Raw genomic sequence first — 21,431 nt, forward strand, 5'->3', positions numbered from 1 at the left:
CCCAGATGCAACGACATCTAAGACACAAAATAACAACAACGATTGATTGATTGATTGATTGATTGATTGATTGATGACCTTTATTCCCAAAATATTAAGGAAACAGAGGGAAAATGAAATTCAACAAAAATAACTTCAACCGTAGCCACCAAAAACTCAAATCAGCACCACCTGCTCTCCTCCCCATTGGCCACTGACTGGCATTTACCTGCGCAGCTAACTGGAACGTACCACCTGCTCAGGTAGGTACGGGCCGACTTTCCCAGCACACGCGACACCGTTCATTCACCGTCCGTTGGCAACGCCGGATGTTTCTGTTGCTGCTGTAAACACAAGTGATTCAGAAGTTCAGCCGAGCGCCATCCACTGCCCAACGGCTTTATCAGTCCTCCAACATCCTCACTACGATGCAAACCCGCCCCCAACAAACCAGACCGACCAGGCGACGACGGACGGAGTCGAGCCCTCAACGGACCACGATCCCGTAAACCAAGACGACCCGCGTCTCACGGCCGATGTACTCCACGATTCGAAACCCTGAGACCGATATACAGAGGATCTAAGACCCCAAACGACGACGTGGGGCAAGATTCGCGTACGTTAGAAACACGGGGTCTGCGTTTTAAATGAACTGTGCTCTTTAAAAATACCATAATTCTTCAGTGCAGTCATTGGGTGTCTGGTCTATGGTACCGAGGGAGCCAGAAACAACTGAGGATCATAAATCACGCAGACTGTTCCGTGTCGCACCGACGCTCCTGGGGACGGCGCCTTTTCTCAGATTTCACCTACACCTGAAATCTGGGCGCCGGCATCAGTTTGGGGCTCCGAGACTTTGGGGCGGGGGGGTCGGAGCAGGTCTGTCAGAGTCTGTAACCGATCGTTGGGCGGACACTCTCCAACCACCTGGTTTTGTGTTACTAGTGGTTGTTATCGTCCCTGTTTTCCGATCGTGGTTCCTCCTCAACCACGAGTGGTGCGTGTCACTGAGCGTATTTAGCACGTTCCCTGCATTTCCTTCAAAAGTTGTAAAGAAAGAAAAAGACAGAGCAGGAAGAAAAGAGAAGCTTCTGACTTTCTCCACCTGTCACCGGTCACCTGAGCCTCGGTCTGCTCGCGCTCACATCGTCGGATTCTCCGACAGCGGACACCTTAGCAACAGTAACCAAGGGGGGCGGGGCTCGGCGAGGGCTCCGCTCATCTCAGACGAGCTTCCGGTTACCGCGAGACGGCGCGGAGATCGCGAGAACACAAAGTGGCGGCAGTTCGTCATTCAGAGAGGACATGCGGGATTTCATCGACGACGACCACTGCAAGACCGCGATGAATGAGGGGAACCGGGACCCGGGTTTCACCGACGAAGACCACTATAGTAGCGGGATAAAGGAGGAGAACCACGACCCGGATTTCTTCGACGAAAACCACTACAAGATCGTGATTAAGGAGGAGAACCAGCACCCCGATTTCATCGACCAGGACCACCGCAAGACCGCGATGGAGGAGGAGAAGCAGGACACGGATTTCTTAGATCAGGACCACTATAAGACCGCGATAAAGGAGGAGAACCAGGACAACTACAAGAGCGAGATGAAGGAGGAGAACCAGGACCCGGATTTCATCGACCAAGACAAGCGCGATGCCGCGATGGAGGAGGAGAAGCAGGACCAGGATTTCTTAGACCAAGACCATTACATGAGCGGGATTAAGGAGGAGAACCAGGAAAACTACAAGATCGTAATTAAGGAGGAGAACCAGGACCCGGATTTCATAGACCAGGACCACTACAAGAGCGCGATTAAGGAGGAGAACCAGGACCCGGCCCCCCGGAGCAACGAGCCCGCCGGGCCCACCGGTCTACAGGTCAGTGTTCAGGACTTGGTGGGTTCGAGCCGCCGGTTTTTGTGGCATCGGAAACACAAACGGTTCGTGTTGATCTGTTTTCCCGGTTTCGCCTTGACACGAGTCACGTGATCAGTGAAAAGAAACGAGGAGCTTGAATGTGGTTTCAGTGTGAACAGTTGGGTCCCGGACCGACGCTCCCGGTTTGGGGTCAATGTGTCGGTGGAACATTAAATCTCATCCTCATAGCAAATATAAAATCTTCCCCGGACCCGAAGACAGAGAGTCCGACTGTCCGAAAGGGACCCAGGGTTTTACCCGCTTAGTTCCGGGAGACGTGAGCGTCCGATTCGTTTCAGCCTTCGGTGGCTCGGGACGAGATTTAGACAGAACAGCGCGTCTCACGGGCCGTTAGTTGCTCTGGTTTTCACCGGGATCAACAGCTGATTTCAGATCTGGAGAATCCTCAGTCCAGATTTAGGTCTAGCACGGTTGTCGCCGATGGTCGGGGATCTGGGAAGCCGTTAGAGACCGGTCCCACTACCGACGATGCTCCTGCTGCACCGCGAGCGGAGCGACGTGACTCCGCTAACGTAGCTAACGTAGCGTTACGCTGCTGCGGAGCCGGTGACCGAGAGTAACTTTTACAGGCCAGTTTCATGCCACGTGATCCCCGAACGCCCAGCGGCTGTTAGCGGTGCGGGACCAGCAGCCTCCTTTCCTGGGCTGTACTGGACGTGGTTAACGTTGCTCCGGGCGGTTGGTTAGATGCCGGTTTATCCTGTTTTCATTGTCTCCGTCAAGATGCCGTCAAACCGCGCTGGTTTTGCCAGATGTCTCCAACATCCAGGCTGCCGTCTGTCGGGGCCGCAGCCCCCGCTAGCGGCGGGCGGCCGCATAACGTCTTAGCTGCTACAGTTACTCGGCGCTGTACATGAATCAAATATTCATTCGTTTAGCTGACCAGCGAGGCCGGCAACGGTTCGTCGTTTAGTCGACTAATCGCACACTTTCCTAATTATTCTCAACATGGCAGTGACACGGGAGCTGCCTGAACTCTCGGGGGTGTTGCCGGGTTTGGCAGAGAAACAGTGGGCGGCTGTAGGATAATTCAGGGGGATTACAATGACAGTCAGACAGTGAACTGAACCGTAACTATGGAACCTTTTCGTGTCTATTTGGGCTTTTACTAAAAACCATACACAGGCAGGAAACTGTCACCAATCTGGCAACACCGCTCACTCCCGTAGTGGAGTTATCAGCAGTTGCACGTGTGGTGTAGGAAGAATAAAATGGATCCATTTCTAGTGAAACAAGACAGAGTGTCAGATGAACGTCACAATGAAGAGTCAGAGCAGCAGCTGAAAATCAAAATGAAGACAAACAACATGAACAGGAGACATTAAAAAAAACAGACTGATGATGTTTTGACCGATGCTGGATTAGGTATCACACCTGAGGTATCAGACGTCAGTGAGTCTGTATCAGACTTTAGGTATCTGTAATCAGGTATTAGGTCTCAGACTTTAACCATTGAGAATAGAAATGATCTATTTCACTGTATTGTTCAAAAACACAATGAAATTAGGAGTGCTACTCCTGGTTGGTGCGTTTAAGAATTAAAAACACATTGTGAGTAAAAAATAGCCTCACTCACATTGAACTACCAGGGCAAACTACTAATGGACAAATAAATATGTAAATATACAGCACACAGTAAAGTGTCTGTAGTATACACCTGAGTCAGGAGAGCATTGCAGCAGTATAGAGATTATTGCGCAGTGGAATTTGCACAAGAATAATGATATTGCGGATTGTAATGTTAATTCATTTTGATGGGGGTTATAGTGTCAATGACCTTGGGAAAGAAACTGTTCATAAGTCAAGTGGTCTGTGCTGAAAACGCCCTGTAGTGCCTGCCAGAGGGCAGCAGGTCAAGTGGAAGTACAGATGCTGCTGTGCCTTTTGTGACCACAGCCGTGGTGTTGGCAGACCAGGAGAGGTCGTCAGAAATGTGGGTTCCCAGGAATTTAAAGTTATGAACCCTTGTCCACGAAGTTTCCGTTGATGAATAGCGGGGGGGGGTCTGTGTAGTGCTTCCCGAAATCTGTGATGAGTTCCTGGGTTCTTGTGTTTTTCCGTGTCAGACTGTTTGCTGAACACCACAGTGTCAGTTTCCGGACCTCATCTCCTCCTGAAATGAGGTCGACCACAGTGGTGTCATCCGCAAATTTAATGATGGGTTGGTGTGCAGTCGTGATTGTAAAGTGAGTGTGAGCACGAGGGTGGAGGGGAGAGGTGGGGACCAATCTTGACAGTTTGTGGGCAGTTTGTAAGAAAGTCCTTAATCCGAGTGCAGGTGTGAGCGGAGAGGCCCAGGTCAGACAGTTTGCTGATTAGTGTATCTGGGATGATTGCAGTGAATGCTGAACTGTAATCAATGAAAAGTGTCCTTACATGACTCCCTCTGTGTTGTGAGTGTCTCAACGCTGCATGGAGAGCTATAGTGAACCAACCAACTGTCAAAAATTCCATTCTCAGTATTTCATCTTTCTCTGGCTTCGTCAACTATGCTGCCAGTGTAAGTGTGACAGCGGGGCTGGTATTGTTTTCACCACGTGGGTGTGTGTGGCAAAATGTGGTACTGGAGACACCTACTGTAGCAGAAACTTCCACAGAGGCTCAAACTCAAAGTGTGAAAAGGTAGCAAAAATTTTTTATATTTGATATTTAATTTTTCGTTTGTTTGTTTTATGTGACTCCAAAGAAGAAACAAAACACAGTACCAAAAAACGGTAAATAACGGATGGAGTGACAGGTTGACCAAACTTAGGGAAAGGCAGCGAAGATGACCGGGCTAGGTCATTATCGTTGCATTATGCCAAAATATTGGCCTGATGAATCCCTGGACTCCCAAATCTTTGGGACTTGGGGGGCCTCTGGGCTGCCTATAACGTCTCTCAGACTGAGGAGAAATGTTATCATTAAAATGTTTTTTGAATTACTCTTGGACCAAAACCTCAGGAGGCCTTAAGTCATGACTGACATGCCCCTTGTTTTACGGATTTTCTCCTAATTTTGCCAGTTAGGAGCTACTTTTGAGTTATTTATCTTTCTTGTTTGGCTGTTCAACACGCAGGAAGTGTAAGAGAATAGAATAGAAGGATTTGATGCTTTAGATCTGATACCTGAGGTTTCCAATTCCCTGACACATAACCTGAGACCCAAAAATGTGCCCTGAAGTATTTTTGTTCCAAGAAATCGATGTTTTATCTGATTCTTTAGTCTGGGGATGTTACAAAATTGACAAAGTACATATATTGTTTTAGACAATTCCCTCCACCGTGAGATCTAATTCTCTCCCTCTCTCTCTTTCTGTCTGTCACTATAGAAACAGAGACGCACAAAGGTTCATCAGAGAGTTCCAACTAAAGAGAAGCCGCATAGCTGTGACCAATGTGGGCATACTTTCACAACTTCAAGTAATTTAAAAACCCACCAGCGCACGCACACTGGAGAGAAACCATACAGCTGCGATCAATGTGGGACTTGTTTCACCACAGCAGGTGCACTAAAAACCCACCAACACATTCACACTGGAGAGAGACCGTACAGCTGTGATCAGTGTGGAGCAGCTTTTAGCAAGTCATGTTACTTAAAAACCCACCAACGCATTCACACTGGAGAGAAACCGTACAGCTGTGATGAGTGTGGAGCCGCTTTTAGTACATCAGGTTACCTAAAAATCCACCAGCGTATTCACACTGGAGAAAAACCATACAGCTGTGACCAATGTGGGGCTTGTTTCACCACATCGGGTAATCTAAAAATCCATAAACGCATTCACACTGGAGAGAAACCGTACAGCTGTGACCAATGTGGAGCTAAAAACCCCTAAAACAAACACACAGAGAAAAGTAAGAGAAACCTACAGGATAGCCAGCACACACAGTTCAGTAGGTTATATGACCTCAAATCCCACCAACGCATCCACACTGGGGAGAAACCATACACCTGTGACCAATGTGGGAAGGCTTTTGTGAGTTCATCTAACTTACAAACCCACCGGCGCATTCACACTGGAGAGAAACCGTACAGCTGTGACCAATGTGGAGCAGGTTTCTCACAGTCAGGGGGTCTAAAAAACCATCAACGTATTCACACCGGAGAGAAACCTTACAATGTGGTGCTTTCAGTAGGTTATATGACATCAACCTCCACCAACCACCAACATCCCCAACAAAACCATACACCTGCACCACCATGGTGGGAACTTTGTTTTGTGGCTTTTGTGAGTAAACCCTACAAACCCAACACACTGGAGAACACTGGTACAGCTGTGACCAATGTGGGAGGTGGGTCTCACAGTCAGGGGGGTAAAAAACCATCAAATATTTCACACTACTAGAGAGAAAATTACAAACTGTGATCAATGTGGGTCAGCTTTCGGTAGGTTATATGACCTGAAATCCCACCGTCGCATTCACACTGGAGAGAAACCATACACCTGTGACCAATGTGGGAAAGCTTTCACCATGCCACGTCAACTAAGTAAGCATCGACGTGTTCACACTGGGGAGAGACGTTACTGGTGTAGTCAGTGTGGAAAAACTTACCGCCAAATTTTTGGTTTAAGGAAACATCAACAAATTCATGCTGGAGAGACTGCTTCAGAACTAAAAATAATTTCTTGTTGAGACCGCTGTGGAGTATTTAGATTTTTCAAGCTTCAAATAAGCCATAACACTTCCCAACCTGGAATTATATCAGAACTGGACAGATCCAAACCATGTGACACAGAGTGGTTTCATGTCCGTGACAGCTAGAGCAGGTGGTAACTGATCTGGAAGCATCTGAAAGTGTCTACATATTACTTTAAACTGTTAGAAACTATGTCTAATGCACACTGATGTGTAATGAATTTTTGACAATGCAAATTGTTACATTTCATCTGAAATTTCAGTACCAGAGTCCTGTAGTGCACTGCTCTCTAAAAGGATTTAATGAAAGAGAGGCTATTTCTGGATATTAGGCCTCACGGCAAATTTCTCCATCCAACCACATGTTGGTGCAGATAGGAAGAAAACATAAGCAAAGCTTTTTCATTAAATCACGATCCAGACAGTTTGTTTGTTTTCCAAAACAAATAAAATAGTCAGCTGTGTGTGTGTGTGTGTGTGTGTGTGTGTGTGTGTGTGTGTGTGTGTGTAGAGCAGGAAGTGAGAGCCGATCACAAGAGGTCACTTGAATTTCACGTGGAGGCGCATTTTAATACCAGGTATGAACAGGGCCTTCTTTTCTTTGGTTAGTCCAATTATTTAGAAACCCAGTTAATATGACTAAGCAAACGTTTTATGCAAATTAGTTTGAAATGGGCAAGTTATGAAGAGTAAAGCTTAATACAATTTGTCGTGTGACCACGCTCCAGTTTAGTGACCATGTATGATTATTATTATTGTGTTGTGTAATCCCCATTCATTTATTAATAGTGTTAGAAGCCATCTTTTCCCTTTTTTTGGTCAATTGGTTTTGAATGACGTCTCCATGCTTGTAACGTTTTTTTTTAATTTTTATTTTATTTCTTCAATAGTAATGTCAGTTTCCCGTTTCATCGTTTCTTTTAAATGTTTGGGGTCATGGTGGAAGATGAAGATACAACTTTTGTGTGTGAACTCCAGATTAAACGGGTTAAGGTTTAATGGAGGAATGACTCTGTTTTCCAGCAGAAACAAAGGAGACGAGGGAAACGCTCTGTACCCCCCCAGTATCCCCCAGGGGATAAAACGGTCAACTCCTGGTGTACGCACTCTCGTCTCTTCTTCACTCATCTTTTGCATCCTTTGCTTTTCTTTCTTGCTCTTCTGCCATTTCTGTTTTTCATCTCTGTGCCTTTTGCCACATGCTCTTAGAGTAACTTGTCCTTTGTCCATACGCATGATCCTTACAGGCCAAGTTAATTCAAGACTAAATAAGAAGAGCTGAAGTGTCTTAGAACATCTTTATAACTTTTCACTTATTACTACGGCTTTGCGTTGTCGGGCCAACGCCAAATTCTTCCAAAGTTGAAAAGCGAAAGTTAAGAACTACAGCTGGTGAATTATTCCGCCATCGACCCAGCCCATACAGGCTGTACGTCTGCCCACAACTGCCTACTCAAGTACAACCAGCGATGTATCACCAGAGAGAAATCTGCCCGCATAAACATGAGAGACCCCCCGGTTGAGCCCGTTGCCTCAGGGACACCACCCTGGAGTTCCTTCGTAAAGAGGTTCCCAGTGTCCACATCAACTGCTGGTTCCAACCAGGAACATCACCAGAAACGCCCAATGCAGCTCAAAGTAGACAAAACTATCCTCCACCTGCTCATGACTGGGGTAATGTCAACATGATACAATTAGTCCTTAAATCTCTTCACAGCTATCCTAGTGTCAATTATTAGAATAACCACACAGTAAATGATCATACTCTCTCTCACCATTGCCCAAGTACAGTTTATCTTACTATCCACAGATAAAGCTTATTCGTTTGGCTCCACTTGGATGAATTGAAGTGCTTTACATTTATCTCGTTTTAATAAATGCTCTCATTTAGACCATGTCGTTCTGCATATCCCTTGAAGTAGAGACGGAGAACAATTGAATTGAGAAGTCACGGCTTCCGATATCAGACTGATTAATTGGATTCATTTTTTTTTAAGCCTACATTTGATTTACATTTTGTCAAATTGTCCACGTTAACACTGTGCTGAGTTAGCTATTAGCAGCTCCTGTTTGTCGTGTAGCAGACAGCCATCGTTGGATCACTGTGATACTGAAGGAAACCTAAAGCAGAGTGCTTTTAATCTGCTGATGATTTCTCCGAATCTGTTTGATCATGTTTAATTCATGCTTGTTTACTTGAACATCGTAATTTTGGTAACAGTCTTTCAATGTGATATTTTCCCTCTTCTCCTGTTTACATTCAAATTGTTTTGAAAATCATTGTGTGATATTTTAACTGTTCTTATTTCATTCTAACAGATTATTTGAAGACATTTATTCCTTTTTTTACATTTTGAACATTGTTACTGTTCTTATAGCTGATTTTGGCTTTTGATATATATGTTTAGTCAGCGTATGATCGATTGCTCATCTCATGGCGGTTGGTTGCTAAGTCCTTGATAATGACCTGCTCATTTTTTGTCTATCGATTGATTATTGCTCATCCCTGGTTTGGATTGAACTATTAACTGATTATTTCTGTACTTAATTATTAATTGGTTACTTTGATTGAACTTCAAATGAATTCTTATACTGTCTGTGTGCACTGTAAACTTTCAGGGTGATGCAATGTATCCTCATGGTTGAGTTCCGCCTTTTTCGTTTCGCCAACATAATGTTATCGACTAACTTGACTTACGGAAAATCGATTTTTGCCATTTGTGTATTGATTCAGAATCATATAAGATAATCGTTATTTACCTCATTCCAACTTCTCAGTTGTGACGGTTTTCTGCAACTCTGGGTCTTATGATACAAGCTAAATGTTTCCGAGTATTGGAGCGTCGTCCAGTAACGTTTTAAAGTCGTCACCTTGGGCAATAATGATGAAAGTTTTTCACCATTTTTATGACTAAACAGCTGATTTACTGAGAGAATAATGGGCAGATTCATCAATAAAATTAATAACTATACTAACACTCCCTCTTGGGTTTGTCAGTGCTTCCTGGTTCCTAGTGTGCTGTCGTCTCATTTCTGTTTGCTGGTAGCAACTAATTACCTGCTGTACATTTAGCGATAATGGCTCCGCACCATGGAAACCAAATTGTTAGCCGCGGTAGTTAGCCAGCCCCCAGTAGCCGGTGCGAGCCGACACAGCGGAGCTGCCACTCCACCCCGGGCGAGTCCCGAGCAGCCGGGAAGCCAGAGCGCTGAGTGACTGTAACAGGAAGCGTAGCCGTAAGCAGAAGCCCGTGGTTCAACACCGACCAGTTCACATTTCAAACAGATACTCCCCACTCAGCAATACACCCGCTGAGAAACCAACCCTGGGTATTGGCAGCTGTCTGGATAAACGTGAAGTTCGCGACACCAGCGACCAGAGTCGGATCTCTTCCTGGGGCCAGAGCGGGCGACGTCGAATCCTGTTTAAATCTGCTGGCTATAGATTAATGTAAATATAGTGAGATTGTCATTCACGCCGTGATACGAAACCCGATTACGTCAATCACTAAAATTAATGTTGAGTCGGTGTGTACATGTGCAAAGACCATGTCGGACTCCGTAGTTTTCTCTGGGCCCCTGCCTGATCTGACCAGCGATGATATGTAGCCGCATGTCATCATTCAACCTCTGGCTGTCGAGGTGGTGCCCAGCAAACGAGATGTGCTTTGTAGATAATTAATGGACTTTCTGGGGAAGACCTGGTCTGATCAGGAGAGACGGCATACATCCCACTTTGGATGGAGCAGCTCTCATATCTAGAAATCTGACTGAGTTTATTAGTAGACCAAAACAGACCTAAGACCAGGAGGCAGAGTTGCAGTCTTACACACTTCTCTGTTTTTCCAGTACAGCAGTCACCCTCCCAAACTCCCATAGAGACTTCGTCTGCCCCCGACCACCTAAATTAATTAACTCAAAAATAAGCAGAAGAGGAGTTGTACACAGAAACCTAATAAAAAATTAAGACCATCACTGCAGAAGTACAACAAAATAGGAGAATTAAATGTGGACTCTTAAACATTAGATCGCTCCTATCAGAAGCCGTGTTAGTAAATGATCTAATATCTGATCATCATATTGATTTAATTAGTCTCACTGAAACCTGGCTGCGTCACGATCGGTATGTTAGCCTAAATGAATCCACTCCCCCGAGTCATATCAATACTCACATTCCTTGAGACACCAGCCGAGGTGGTGGAGTTGGAGCCATTTTTTACCTCAAGCTGATAATCAACCCTAAACATAAACTCAATTATAACTAATTTGAAAGTTCTTTTTCTTACATATTCATCATGGAAAAATTTAAAGCCTATTTTACTGATAATGAACTGCATTATCTCAGTATTAGACTCAATTGGCTTCGCTCAGGGTGTAAAAAAACCATTCACTGTTTTAACCACACGCTGGACCTCGTTCTGACTTATGGGATCGAAATTAAACATTTAATAGTCTTTCCACAGAATATTCTTTTATCGGACCATTATTTAATAACTTTTGAATTCCTGTTAATGGACTACACGCAATTGGGCAAAAAAAATGTCTTTTCTAGATGTCTATCTGATAGTGCTGCAGTTACAGTACAACAGAGGACTCTATGCTAACTCTAGTCCCTCCTAAATTGACCATCTTGTTGATGGTGCTGCAGAAATGTCACAAAACCACAGGATGACATGTGGATCAGGATCCGACCCATGGGAGCTTAGGGTGTGTCTTAGGAATCAGACTGAATGTTAAACTGGGACCTACAATGCGAGTGTATACACTCGCCCAGCACTTTATTAGGAACACCTGCTTATTCATGCAGTTAACCAGTCAGCCAATCACATGGCAGCAGTTCACTGCATAAAATCCTGAGGATCCAGGTCAGGAGCTTCGGTTAAAGTTCCCATCAAACTTCAGAATGGGGAAGAAATCCGATTTGACCGTGCCAGACGAGCTGGTTTGAGTGTTTCTGAAGCTGCTGGTGTCCTGGGATGTTCACACACAACAGTCTCCAGAGTCTTGGCTCAGGACGGAGCCAGAAACAAAAACCATCCAGCGAGCATCAGTTCACGTGGATGAGAGAGGTCAGAGGAGAACGGCCAGACTGGTTGCAGCTGACAGAGGCTACGGTAACTCAGGTAACCAGTCTTTACGACCGTGGTGAGCAGAGAAGCTTCTCTTCAGCAGCATGAATCCATGGACCCAACCTCCCTTGTGTCAACAGTCCAGGCTGCTGCTGGTGGTGGGGAGGTTTTCTTGGCTCCACTTTGGCCTCTTAATACCAACCATTCATAGTTTGATGCCACAGCCTGTCCGAGTGTCGGCCCTGACCATGTGCTTCCCTCTTTGGCCACAGTTTACCAGCTTCTAATGGCTGCTTCCAGCAGGATAAAGCTCCATGTCACAAACTGGTTTCATGAGTTCAGTGGACTCCAGTGGCCTCCCCAGTCACCAGACCTGGATCCATTAGAACACCTCTGGGATGTGGTAGAACAGGAATGTGAAGTTGACAAATCTGTCAACTTGGACCAGAACCTGAGAAGAACGTTTCCAACATCTGGTGGAATCCAGACCACGAGGACCTGAGGAAAAGCCCAGTATTGGTGTGTTGTTCCTAATGAGGTGCTCAGTGGGTGAATACTGCCCGTTTATAAGGTACACTTAGGTAAAAGTCATGTCCTGTAATGAACTGGAACTGATGCAGATAAACTGAAAACAGTAAAGGTAATGAAAATAGAGTTAAAGTAAAACAAATAATAAGAGTTGCTGACATGTTGATTGGTTCACATGGAATAATTTACAACATTGTAAATCTTAATACATTAATTGTGTCATGATAGTTGTTTAGATTTTAGTAGTGATGCTTTTTAACGGTACATTATTGCCGGAGATTTTTCCTTTATCTCGAAACTTGGCCTGCTGCTGTACACAGTGTACTTACAGTACATGTACATGACAACTTGATCCCAGGTGATGAGCCCGAGGAAGAAAATTCCCAACAACTGAAAGCTCAGGGTGGGAGGTTGTCATTTAGAGCTGCTCCCCCTGCATCGGACTCCAGAGTCTGGTGTCGGTTTGAATCCAAAGTAAACTCTGATGTCTGTAGACAAGCTCGAGAGTTTCCGTCTCGTGTGTCGGTGACCGCGGAGTTTTATTTCTTCCGTCTGTCAGAACAAAGCGGATTACATGTGCGGAGTTTAAAATGAGAGCCGGACTCCCTCAGTGATACACTGATGCTCCAGGACGGGTTTCTCTGCAGCAGGACGCGTCCTGCCCCGCAGCTCTGCGAACCCACTGAAATCTTAAAGTGTGGAGGGAAAGTGTTTCATCAACTTCTAAACTTTTAAAAGTAAAAGATTCAAAAAGGACAAACGTTTTATGTGCAGGTTTTCTCTCGGTGTGGACACAAGTCAATTCCCTCTGGGCGTAAGAATAAAAACAAACTCTTTGTTTACCTAAAATGCAACACAAGGTGTTTTACACCACAGAATCCGGACGTTTACCAGAACAACAGCAGGATAAAAAAAAAACCTGTTAAAAGATGAAGCTGAGGATTTCATTTCAAAGTGTCAGCAGATTTACAGTCTCTTAATCCTGAGTAAACTGACGAGTGAGATCTGAGTTCAGGTTTAATGACTAATCCCTCTAGAGTCAAGCTCCTGTACCTGAGCTGCGTCGGCCACAGGAGTCACAGCGCCCTCTGGTGGACAAACCTTGCAACGGCGACACCGGTAATTAAATAACTCAAGCGCCTTTTTTTCCCCCCCGCTTTCCGTTGCTTTCATTTCTTGTCCCTTACCGGCCGTTGTAGACGCAGACACCGAATTGTCTGCGGTTCACTTTACTCTGATGGAAACACTCTTCTCCGACAGGAGCCTGGTCCCGCAGACTTGGATCGGTCCTGTCACACCTGTTGGAAAACGCCTCTAGTGGCTCGTTGGCACAGTCGGGGTGAGTGTTTCCATCCCGCTCCACATCCGGTCCCCCCGTGACCCAGCTGCTTTCTCCACCTGTCACCTGAGCCTCGGTCTGCTCGCGCTCGCATCGTCGGATTCTCCGACAGCGGACGCCTTAGCAACAGTAACCAAGGGGGGCGGGGCGGGGCTCGGCGGGGGCTCCGCTCGTCTCAGACGAGCTTCCGGTTACCGCGAGACAGCGCGGAGATCGCGAGAACACAAAGTGGCGGCAACAAACAGAACCCGTCAGTCGTAGGGATCTGCTGGACTTGATCGACCGGGACCACTACAGGACCAGGATGAAGGAGGAGAACCAGGACCCGGATTTCACCGATCACGACCACTACAAGACCCCGATAAAGGAGGAGAACCAGGACCCGGATTTCATAGACCGGGATGACTGCAAGACCGCGAAAAAGGGGGAGAACCAGGACCCGGGTTTTATAGACCAGGACCACTACAAGACCGCGATAAAGGAGGAGAACCAGGACCCGGATTTCATAGACCAGGACCACTGCAAGACCTCGATAAAGGAGGAGAACCAGGACCCGGATTTCATAGACCGGGATGACTGCAAGACCGCGATAAAGGGGGAGAACCAGGACCCGGGTTTTATAGACCAGGACCACAACAAGATCGCGATAAAGGAGGAGAACCAGGACCCGGATTTCATCGACCAGGACCAGCAGGAGAGCGGTACGACGGAGGAGAGCCAGGACCCGGCCCCCCGGAGCAACGAGCCCGCCGGGCCCACCGGTCTACAGGTCAGTGTTCACGACTTGGTGGGTTCGAGCCGCCGGTTTTTGTGGCATCAGAAAGACAAACGGTTCGTGTTGATCTGTTTTCCCGGTTTCGCCTTGAAACGAGGCCGCATAACGTCTTAGCTGCTACAGTTACTCGGCGCTGTACATGAATCAAATATTCATTCGTTTAGCTGACCAGCGAGGCCGGCAACGGTTCGTCGTTTAGTCGACTAATCGTACACTTTCCTAATTATTCTCAACATGGCAGTGACACGGGAGCTGCCTGAACTCTCGGGGGTGTTGCCGGGTTTGGCAGAGAAACAGTGGGCGGCTGTAGGATAATTCAGGGGGATTACAATGACATTCAGACAGTGAACTGAACCGTAACTATGGAACCTTTTCGTGTCTATTTGGGCTTTTACTAAAAACCATACACAGGCAGGAAACTGTCACCAATCTGGCAACACCGCTCACTCCCGTAGTGGAGTTATCAGCAGTTGCACATGTGGTGTAGGAAGAAATAAAATCAGCAATATCTTGGTGATTCAATTCGAGTCCCATTGACGGCAGCGCACACGACCGCGGGGCTAAGACTTGACCCGAGGGGGCTTCCGCTCAACCTCAGGACTGTTTTGAGTGTAGTCACTTGGATTTATTTACCCAAGTCATGAAGACTATACATCCACTGTCACGATTAACATGAAGAAGTTTATTGATAAATAAAGCCCCTGCTGAGGGACTGCAATGCTGCCAGGTCCAACCCGAAGAGAGCCGTCAAGGACGTAAAAGCAGCTTACGGGCAGAGAATTGAAGGACACCTGAGTGATGGAGACCCCCGGCGTGTATGGCAAGGCATTCAGCACCTCACAAACTGCTAGAGGCAGCGAAGACCCAGTGACTCTCTAGCTGAGGATCACAACCACTTCTTCGCCCACTTGGAGGTGAATACGGTGAATGAGGCGGGGACTGCACCGCAACCGACCGCAAACAGCAGGGCACTTATGGTTAGCGCAGATGATGCCAGGAGAGAGCTCCGTAGTGTTAACCCCAGGAAGGCCTTCCTGGGGGGGGGCACTCAGAGACTGTGTGAATCAGCTGGTAACATCTTTAACTCGTCCCCAAATGTTTTAATTCGGCCATCGCTGTGCATGTCCCCAAGAAAACGGCTATCAACAGTCTTCATGACAACAGAACTGTGGCTCTCACCTCCAATGTAATGAAGTGTTTTTAGAGGCTGGTCCTAAGACACGTTAAATCTTCACTTCCACCCACTCTGGACCAACACCAATTTGTCTACGGAGCCAACAGGTCAAGGGTGTGGATATTGATCGTGGACTTCAGCTCTGTGTTCGATACGATCATAGCCAGCACAGTGGTGACCACCTTGTCAACCTGGGGGTCAGTCAGCACACATGCAGATTTTTTTTGTATTTTTATTAATTTGATTACAGTAAAACATTCAGCAACAGCTATTTAGACGAACACGTGCTCCACATTATCCTTAGAGTTTCTCGGATGTTCGGTACAAATTTCAACCCAATCCGGTGAAAAATAAGTGACGGGTGAGGCTGAGAATGCAAGTACAAAGAATCACAATAATTACGAAATTTAACTTCAAGGGCCAAACTTCAAAAATTCACAACTAAGAAAGTATTTGGAGCTTTTTTTATTGCAAGGGCTCATGAATTAATTTTTTCACAAGATTTTTTTTTTCTTTTTTAAGAAAATCGCTGACATGAACTGGAAAGTCCTAGGTGAGTTGGAACAAAATGACCCATTACAAAGAAACCGTGTTAATTGGGTCAATATTAGATTAGCAAAGATGTTACTCGTTATATTGTTTTGTTGAACTTGATGATAAAAATTTTGATTGTTTGTCAGACGGTGCCCTCAATCCCGAGTTTGAAGCTGAATAAAACTTATGATAATAATTGTTCTTGTTTTGCATTCAAACACACAGGAAGTCTTATCTTTATCAATTAGTCCCGACGTAGCCGGCGCAGACAACCTCGCTTTCAGGACTCAGAAAACTAAAAGATGATACAACGATTTGTTGCTTCAGACCTGATACCTGAGATTTGAAGTCTGATGTCGAATTCCCTTACACAGGACTATAAAATTGACATAGTACATGTATGGTTTTAGACAATTTGGTCCACCATGAGATCTAAATCTCTTCCTCTCTGTCTTTCACTATAGAAACAGAGACGCACAAAGATTCATCAAAGAGTTCACACTAAAGAGAAGCTGCATACCTGTGACCAATGTGGGCATAGTTTTACGAGTTCAAGTGGATTAAAAACCCACCAACGCGTTCACACCGGAGAAAAACCATACAACTGTGACCAATGTGGAGCACTTTTCTCACAGTTAGGGAATCTGAAAATTCACCAACGCCGTCACGCTGGAGAGAAACCTCACAGCTGTGACCAATGTGCAAAAGGTTTTGTGACTTTAGATAAATTACAAATCCACCGACGCAGTCACACTGGAGAGAAACCGTACAGCTGTGATCGATGTGGAAAAGCTTTCTCCCAGTCAGGGAGTCTGAAAAACCACCAGTGTGTTCACACTAATCCAGTGCGGGTAAGTGCTCTCTTCTTCGAGTGTCTCACTAGCTCATAAACACATCAATAAGTCTAACATCCCACCAACACTGCACATTTTAGAACACTGAACAGGGCCGGACCAGCTGTCTTCTTTATATGCCAAGTGTGTTCTGACTCACTGAGACTGATAACAATCTTCACAACTCACTCTGGGAAACATAGTAAAACATACTGTATTTCATTAACTATATTATTTCTGTTTTTTAAGGGAGACATATTGTTAAAGACATTTATGAAAAATGTGCCAAGTAAAATTTGGAAAGGGCGATAAGGACAAAAAAATTCTAATTTTGATTATTTTCAAGCTTAAACAATTAAAGATTTTAGTAGATTTTTTTTTTGGTCAGAAAATAAAATGATTAAAACATGTTTTGGTTTCACAGGCAAGTCATTTGAACACATCATAAGATTTTTAAGGGAAATGTCAAATTTGCTATTTGATGGTTTGAAATATCTGATAACGATATAACGGCCAGCGAAGCGTGGGGAGTGTCTGAATCAGCTTTTACGGTCACGTACTTGTCACAATGTGCCGACATCTATTGCTAGTGTTTTCCTGCTTGTCCAATAATCCCTCTAACTTTACCAGTTCTATCTAGCTGGCTTCAGGTCTCAGGAATCATCTTAGGATCTTACCCCCCCCCCCACGAGTCCTCCTAAATGGTACTAAAAGCTCCCAGCAAAGAGTTTCCTCTTAAGAGCTTTTGACAAAACTGCTGAGACACTTTTAGTAAAGGCCAAAGTCCTGACAGTTACTGGTGTTAGACTGGTGACCAGTCAGGGTGGATGTATTGGTGGTTTGGAAGGTAGGTAGAAAAAACATAATAAGAATAAAAATATTCTAGATATTTTATGAACTGCTTCAAAGATTTCATACAGCACATGAGACAAAGGTTGAGGAGATTGTTTCGTGCATCAAATACTAAAACAAACCACCAGACTTTGATGCAGTAGTTCTATATTTAAGAGAATTTAGCAGATAATCCACGAAATCAATCATCATTCATCTTTTCATTGCAGTTGATGATATTGTAACGTGCTCTAAATGAGCTTTCAAACAAACTAGGATCACAGGGGTGAAGTTCTGGTTTGATGACTAATTCTGTTGAGGCTGAGATCAGCACTGTAAACTGTATTTTTCTGTTGTCCAGGTAGCATAGCATTGTACAAAACCTCCCCAGTGTTATGGTATCAGTACGATGTGTTGGTCAGTCGAAGGGCAACAACAGTATTTTTCTGCAGTCAAAATATGCTTCATATTGTAAGTTAGTTTTATAAGTTATCTATTGTTGTATTTTGCCAAAATGTTGGCTCGATGAAGCGATTGCTCGCAGCAGCAGACAGAATTAGATTTTGAGCAGGTCTTTTGGGATTTGGTAGTCCTCTGGACTGCCTCTGACTTCTCTCAGACTAAGGAGACATTTTTAAAGTTAAAATGTTTTGTTAATTATTCTCAGACCAAAACCTCTGAAGTCTTAAAGTCAGGACTGGTTTCGGTTTCTGCCCCTGTTTTCAGACTTATGGAATCAGGAATCAGACCTCAGACTTCTGGCATCAAAAAGTATGCTATTTTTCAGGAATTTTATGTTGCTGTTACAAGGAAATTACGTTTATTAAATAAATGTTAGATTAGCAAAGATGGTACTTTTTATATTGTTTTGCTAATGTTAATGTCCTGATGTTTCAGACGGTGATCTGAATCTGGAGTGTAAAGCTTAAGACTTAAGTTAATTATCCTCTTGTTTTGCTTTTCAACAAGCAGGAAGTGTTATCTCTCCCAATTCATGTAGCTGATACAGACCACTTCCTTTCCACTGCTCAGGAAACTATAAAAAGGTTCTGATGCTTTAGACCTGATACCTGAGGTTTGAGGTTTGATGTCCTGACACATGAATTGAGACCCATGAACTGTATGAATTATGCTGTTTTGTCTGATGTCTGCGAACTGATGCTTCTAGGGATGATATAAAATGGGTTTTAGACAACTTGGTCCACCATGAGATCAAATTCTCTCCCCCTCTCTCTTTCTGTATGTCTGTCTGTCACTATAGAAACAGAGACGAGCAAAGATTCATCAGAGAGTTCAAACTATAGAGAAGCCGCATAGCTGTGACCAATGTGGGCATACTTTTACGACTTCAACAAATTTACAAATCCACCAACACATTCACATGGGAGAGAAACCATACATCTGTGAGCAATGTGGAAAAGCTTTTAAGACTTCAAGCAGTTTAAAAACCCACCAACACCGTCACAATGGAGAGAAACCGTACAGCTGTGACCAATGTGGGCATGCTTTTACGACTTTAAAGAATCTAAAAATCCACCAACACATTCACACTGGAGAGAAACCATACAGCTGTGAGCAATGTGGAAAAGCCTTTACGACTTCAAGTAGTTTAAGCATCCACCAACGTGTTCACACTGGAGAGAAACCATACAGCTGTGACAGATGTGGGAAAGCTTTTTCTCGGGCATATCGCTTAAGAAGACATCAACATATTCATACTGGAGAGAAACCACACAGTTGTGACCAGTGTGGGAAATCTTTCATTGAATTCAGTTCTCTAAAAACTCATCAACTTGTTCACACTGGAGAGAAACCGTACAGCTGTGGTCAATGTGGAAAAGCTTTTACGGCTTTAAGTAGTTTAAAGATCCACCAGCGTATTCACACTGGAGAGAGACCGTCCAGCTGTGATCAGTGAGAAGCAGTTTTTAGCAGGTCATGTTACCTAAAATTCCACCAACGTATTCACACTGGACAAAAAACATACAGCTGTGATGAATGTGGGAACGCTTTTGAGACTTTAGGTCAATTACAAACCCATTATGCTGTCACAACAGAAAGAAAGAAAAACTGTGACCGTTGTGGTTGAGGTTTGGTCAGCTGCTTTATCCTGCCTTCAGTCTTTTATGCTAAATGTCTCCTGACTCACTGAGATTAATATAAATCTTTATAATTTACTTTTGGACAGAAAGCAAAACATTTCACTGAATATTTTATAACTCTTCTAAGAAAGACATATGGGTATATAGTTCTGTAACATAATAAAATGCATTTATTAAAATTTTAACAGGAGTAAAAAGGGAAATGGTTGAGTTGGCCAAAAGGTGAAATTTTTTTTATTTTCAATATTTTTTCCTGCAAAAATAAAATGATTAAATCATATTTTCTGACCTCACGTGCGAGACATTTGAACAATAATTAGTTATATCCCCAGTGGGAATCAAATGTAAAAATAATTTGAAATTAAAGGCAGAAAAGGAAACGCGTTTTAATAGAAAAATAGATGTCCACAATTAATAACATAATGTGGGTAAATGGTTTTGCGTTATGCTTGTTATAGAGATAAAATGTTTTAACGATGTCAGAGTCACTAGTATAATGATAAGCTATCAAGTGCTAACTGCCCTGTATTATCTACCTTGCATTACACGTTAAATTTCAATAATAAATAATGAGTATAATTTGTCAGTTGGTGCCTCCTGGCAGAGGTGTAATTACTTACACCCCTGACAGTGACCGACCGTCGCTGCTATCAGCCCGTGATTACTAAATGAAGCTGGCAATAGTGTGGTAAGAAAAAAGAGAGCCCAACGGATTTTTAAGGGACGTGCTGATTTTGATATGCGAGGGTTTGAAAAACTCCCCATGGGGAGTGTCTGAATCAGCTTTCCCTGTATTTACTCGCCACAGTGTGATCGAATGACGTCAGCATTAGGTCTGAAAAAGTAATGTCTCATAGACAAATGAGACAAACCACTGGTTTAATATCTTTGCTGAAAATCGGGCGTTTCCAAAGCACCCACTGTAAGTGTACTGATATGGAAGCCGCAGATATATTTACCATCACGCTATAGGTCAGTGGCTCATTGCCATGGCATTAGCTTGCTTGGCTAAGTAATTTAGCAACAGATAAACTGTATGCGTGTGCTTTATAGTCAGCGCTGTACTGACGGGGGGGAAAATGATGGGGTCATTGTTCATCAGCTCACTAGAACTGTCTCACTGCCTGTTTCACAAGCTCAAAACCAAGTTTGTCAATAGGCTACAGCCCCTCAACTACCATAGCAGCGCAGTGGCTTACTGCAGTAAAACTAGACATGGCTGACACAACTGCTGTCAAGCTTAATTAATGAGGGGATGTGGTTTTTTTGTTTTGTTTTTTCCATTCAAGCGATGTATTACAGGTCAAAATTAGCTCCTTACCAAACGCCAACTCCGTTCAGCCCTGCAGCAGTCAGCTGAGCTGCAATACGTTTAGTAAACTTAGAGGGATTAGCGTGTTGCTAACAGCGGAGTCTCATCGAACTCTGCAGTAGCAACAGTATTAACAAAAAAGCTCAAGCACCAATTTTTTTGGACTTCCATTACTTTAATTTCTTCTTATCGGCCATTATAAACACTGATACCAATTTCTCTGCAATTAGCTCAAATCTGCCTGCTGATGTTAACAGTTGGACACTAGTACGAATGTCACATAATACAATGGTGAACAGGTAGAGAAGCAGCCATGTTTACAGTGATTAGCATCAAAAGGGATTTAATTAACCACATTTCTTATACTTGTTGAGCCAAGAAAAAAAACACCAAAC

At 44.2% G+C, this 21,431-nt stretch overlaps 1 protein-coding gene across 1 annotated transcript; it reads left to right on the plus strand.

Moving 5' to 3' along the window:
* The first annotated feature begins 243 nt into the window (after nt 1-243).
* Nucleotides 244-20,067, plus strand: LOC120797752 (zinc finger protein 420-like). The gene is given in 7 exon segments (XM_040141602.1): nt 244-1,860; nt 5,231-6,034; nt 13,174-13,255; nt 13,397-13,475; nt 13,614-14,244; nt 16,423-16,809; nt 18,884-20,067. Coding segments are annotated over 7 exon segments (3,387 nt in total). The 5' UTR covers nt 244-1,284; the 3' UTR covers nt 19,712-20,067.
* Nucleotides 20,068-21,431: the final 1,364 nt, after the last annotated feature.

This window comes from Xiphias gladius, chromosome 12 (genome assembly GCF_016859285.1).
Source record: "Xiphias gladius isolate SHS-SW01 ecotype Sanya breed wild chromosome 12, ASM1685928v1, whole genome shotgun sequence".
NCBI lineage: Eukaryota > Metazoa > Chordata > Actinopteri > Istiophoriformes > Xiphiidae > Xiphias > Xiphias gladius.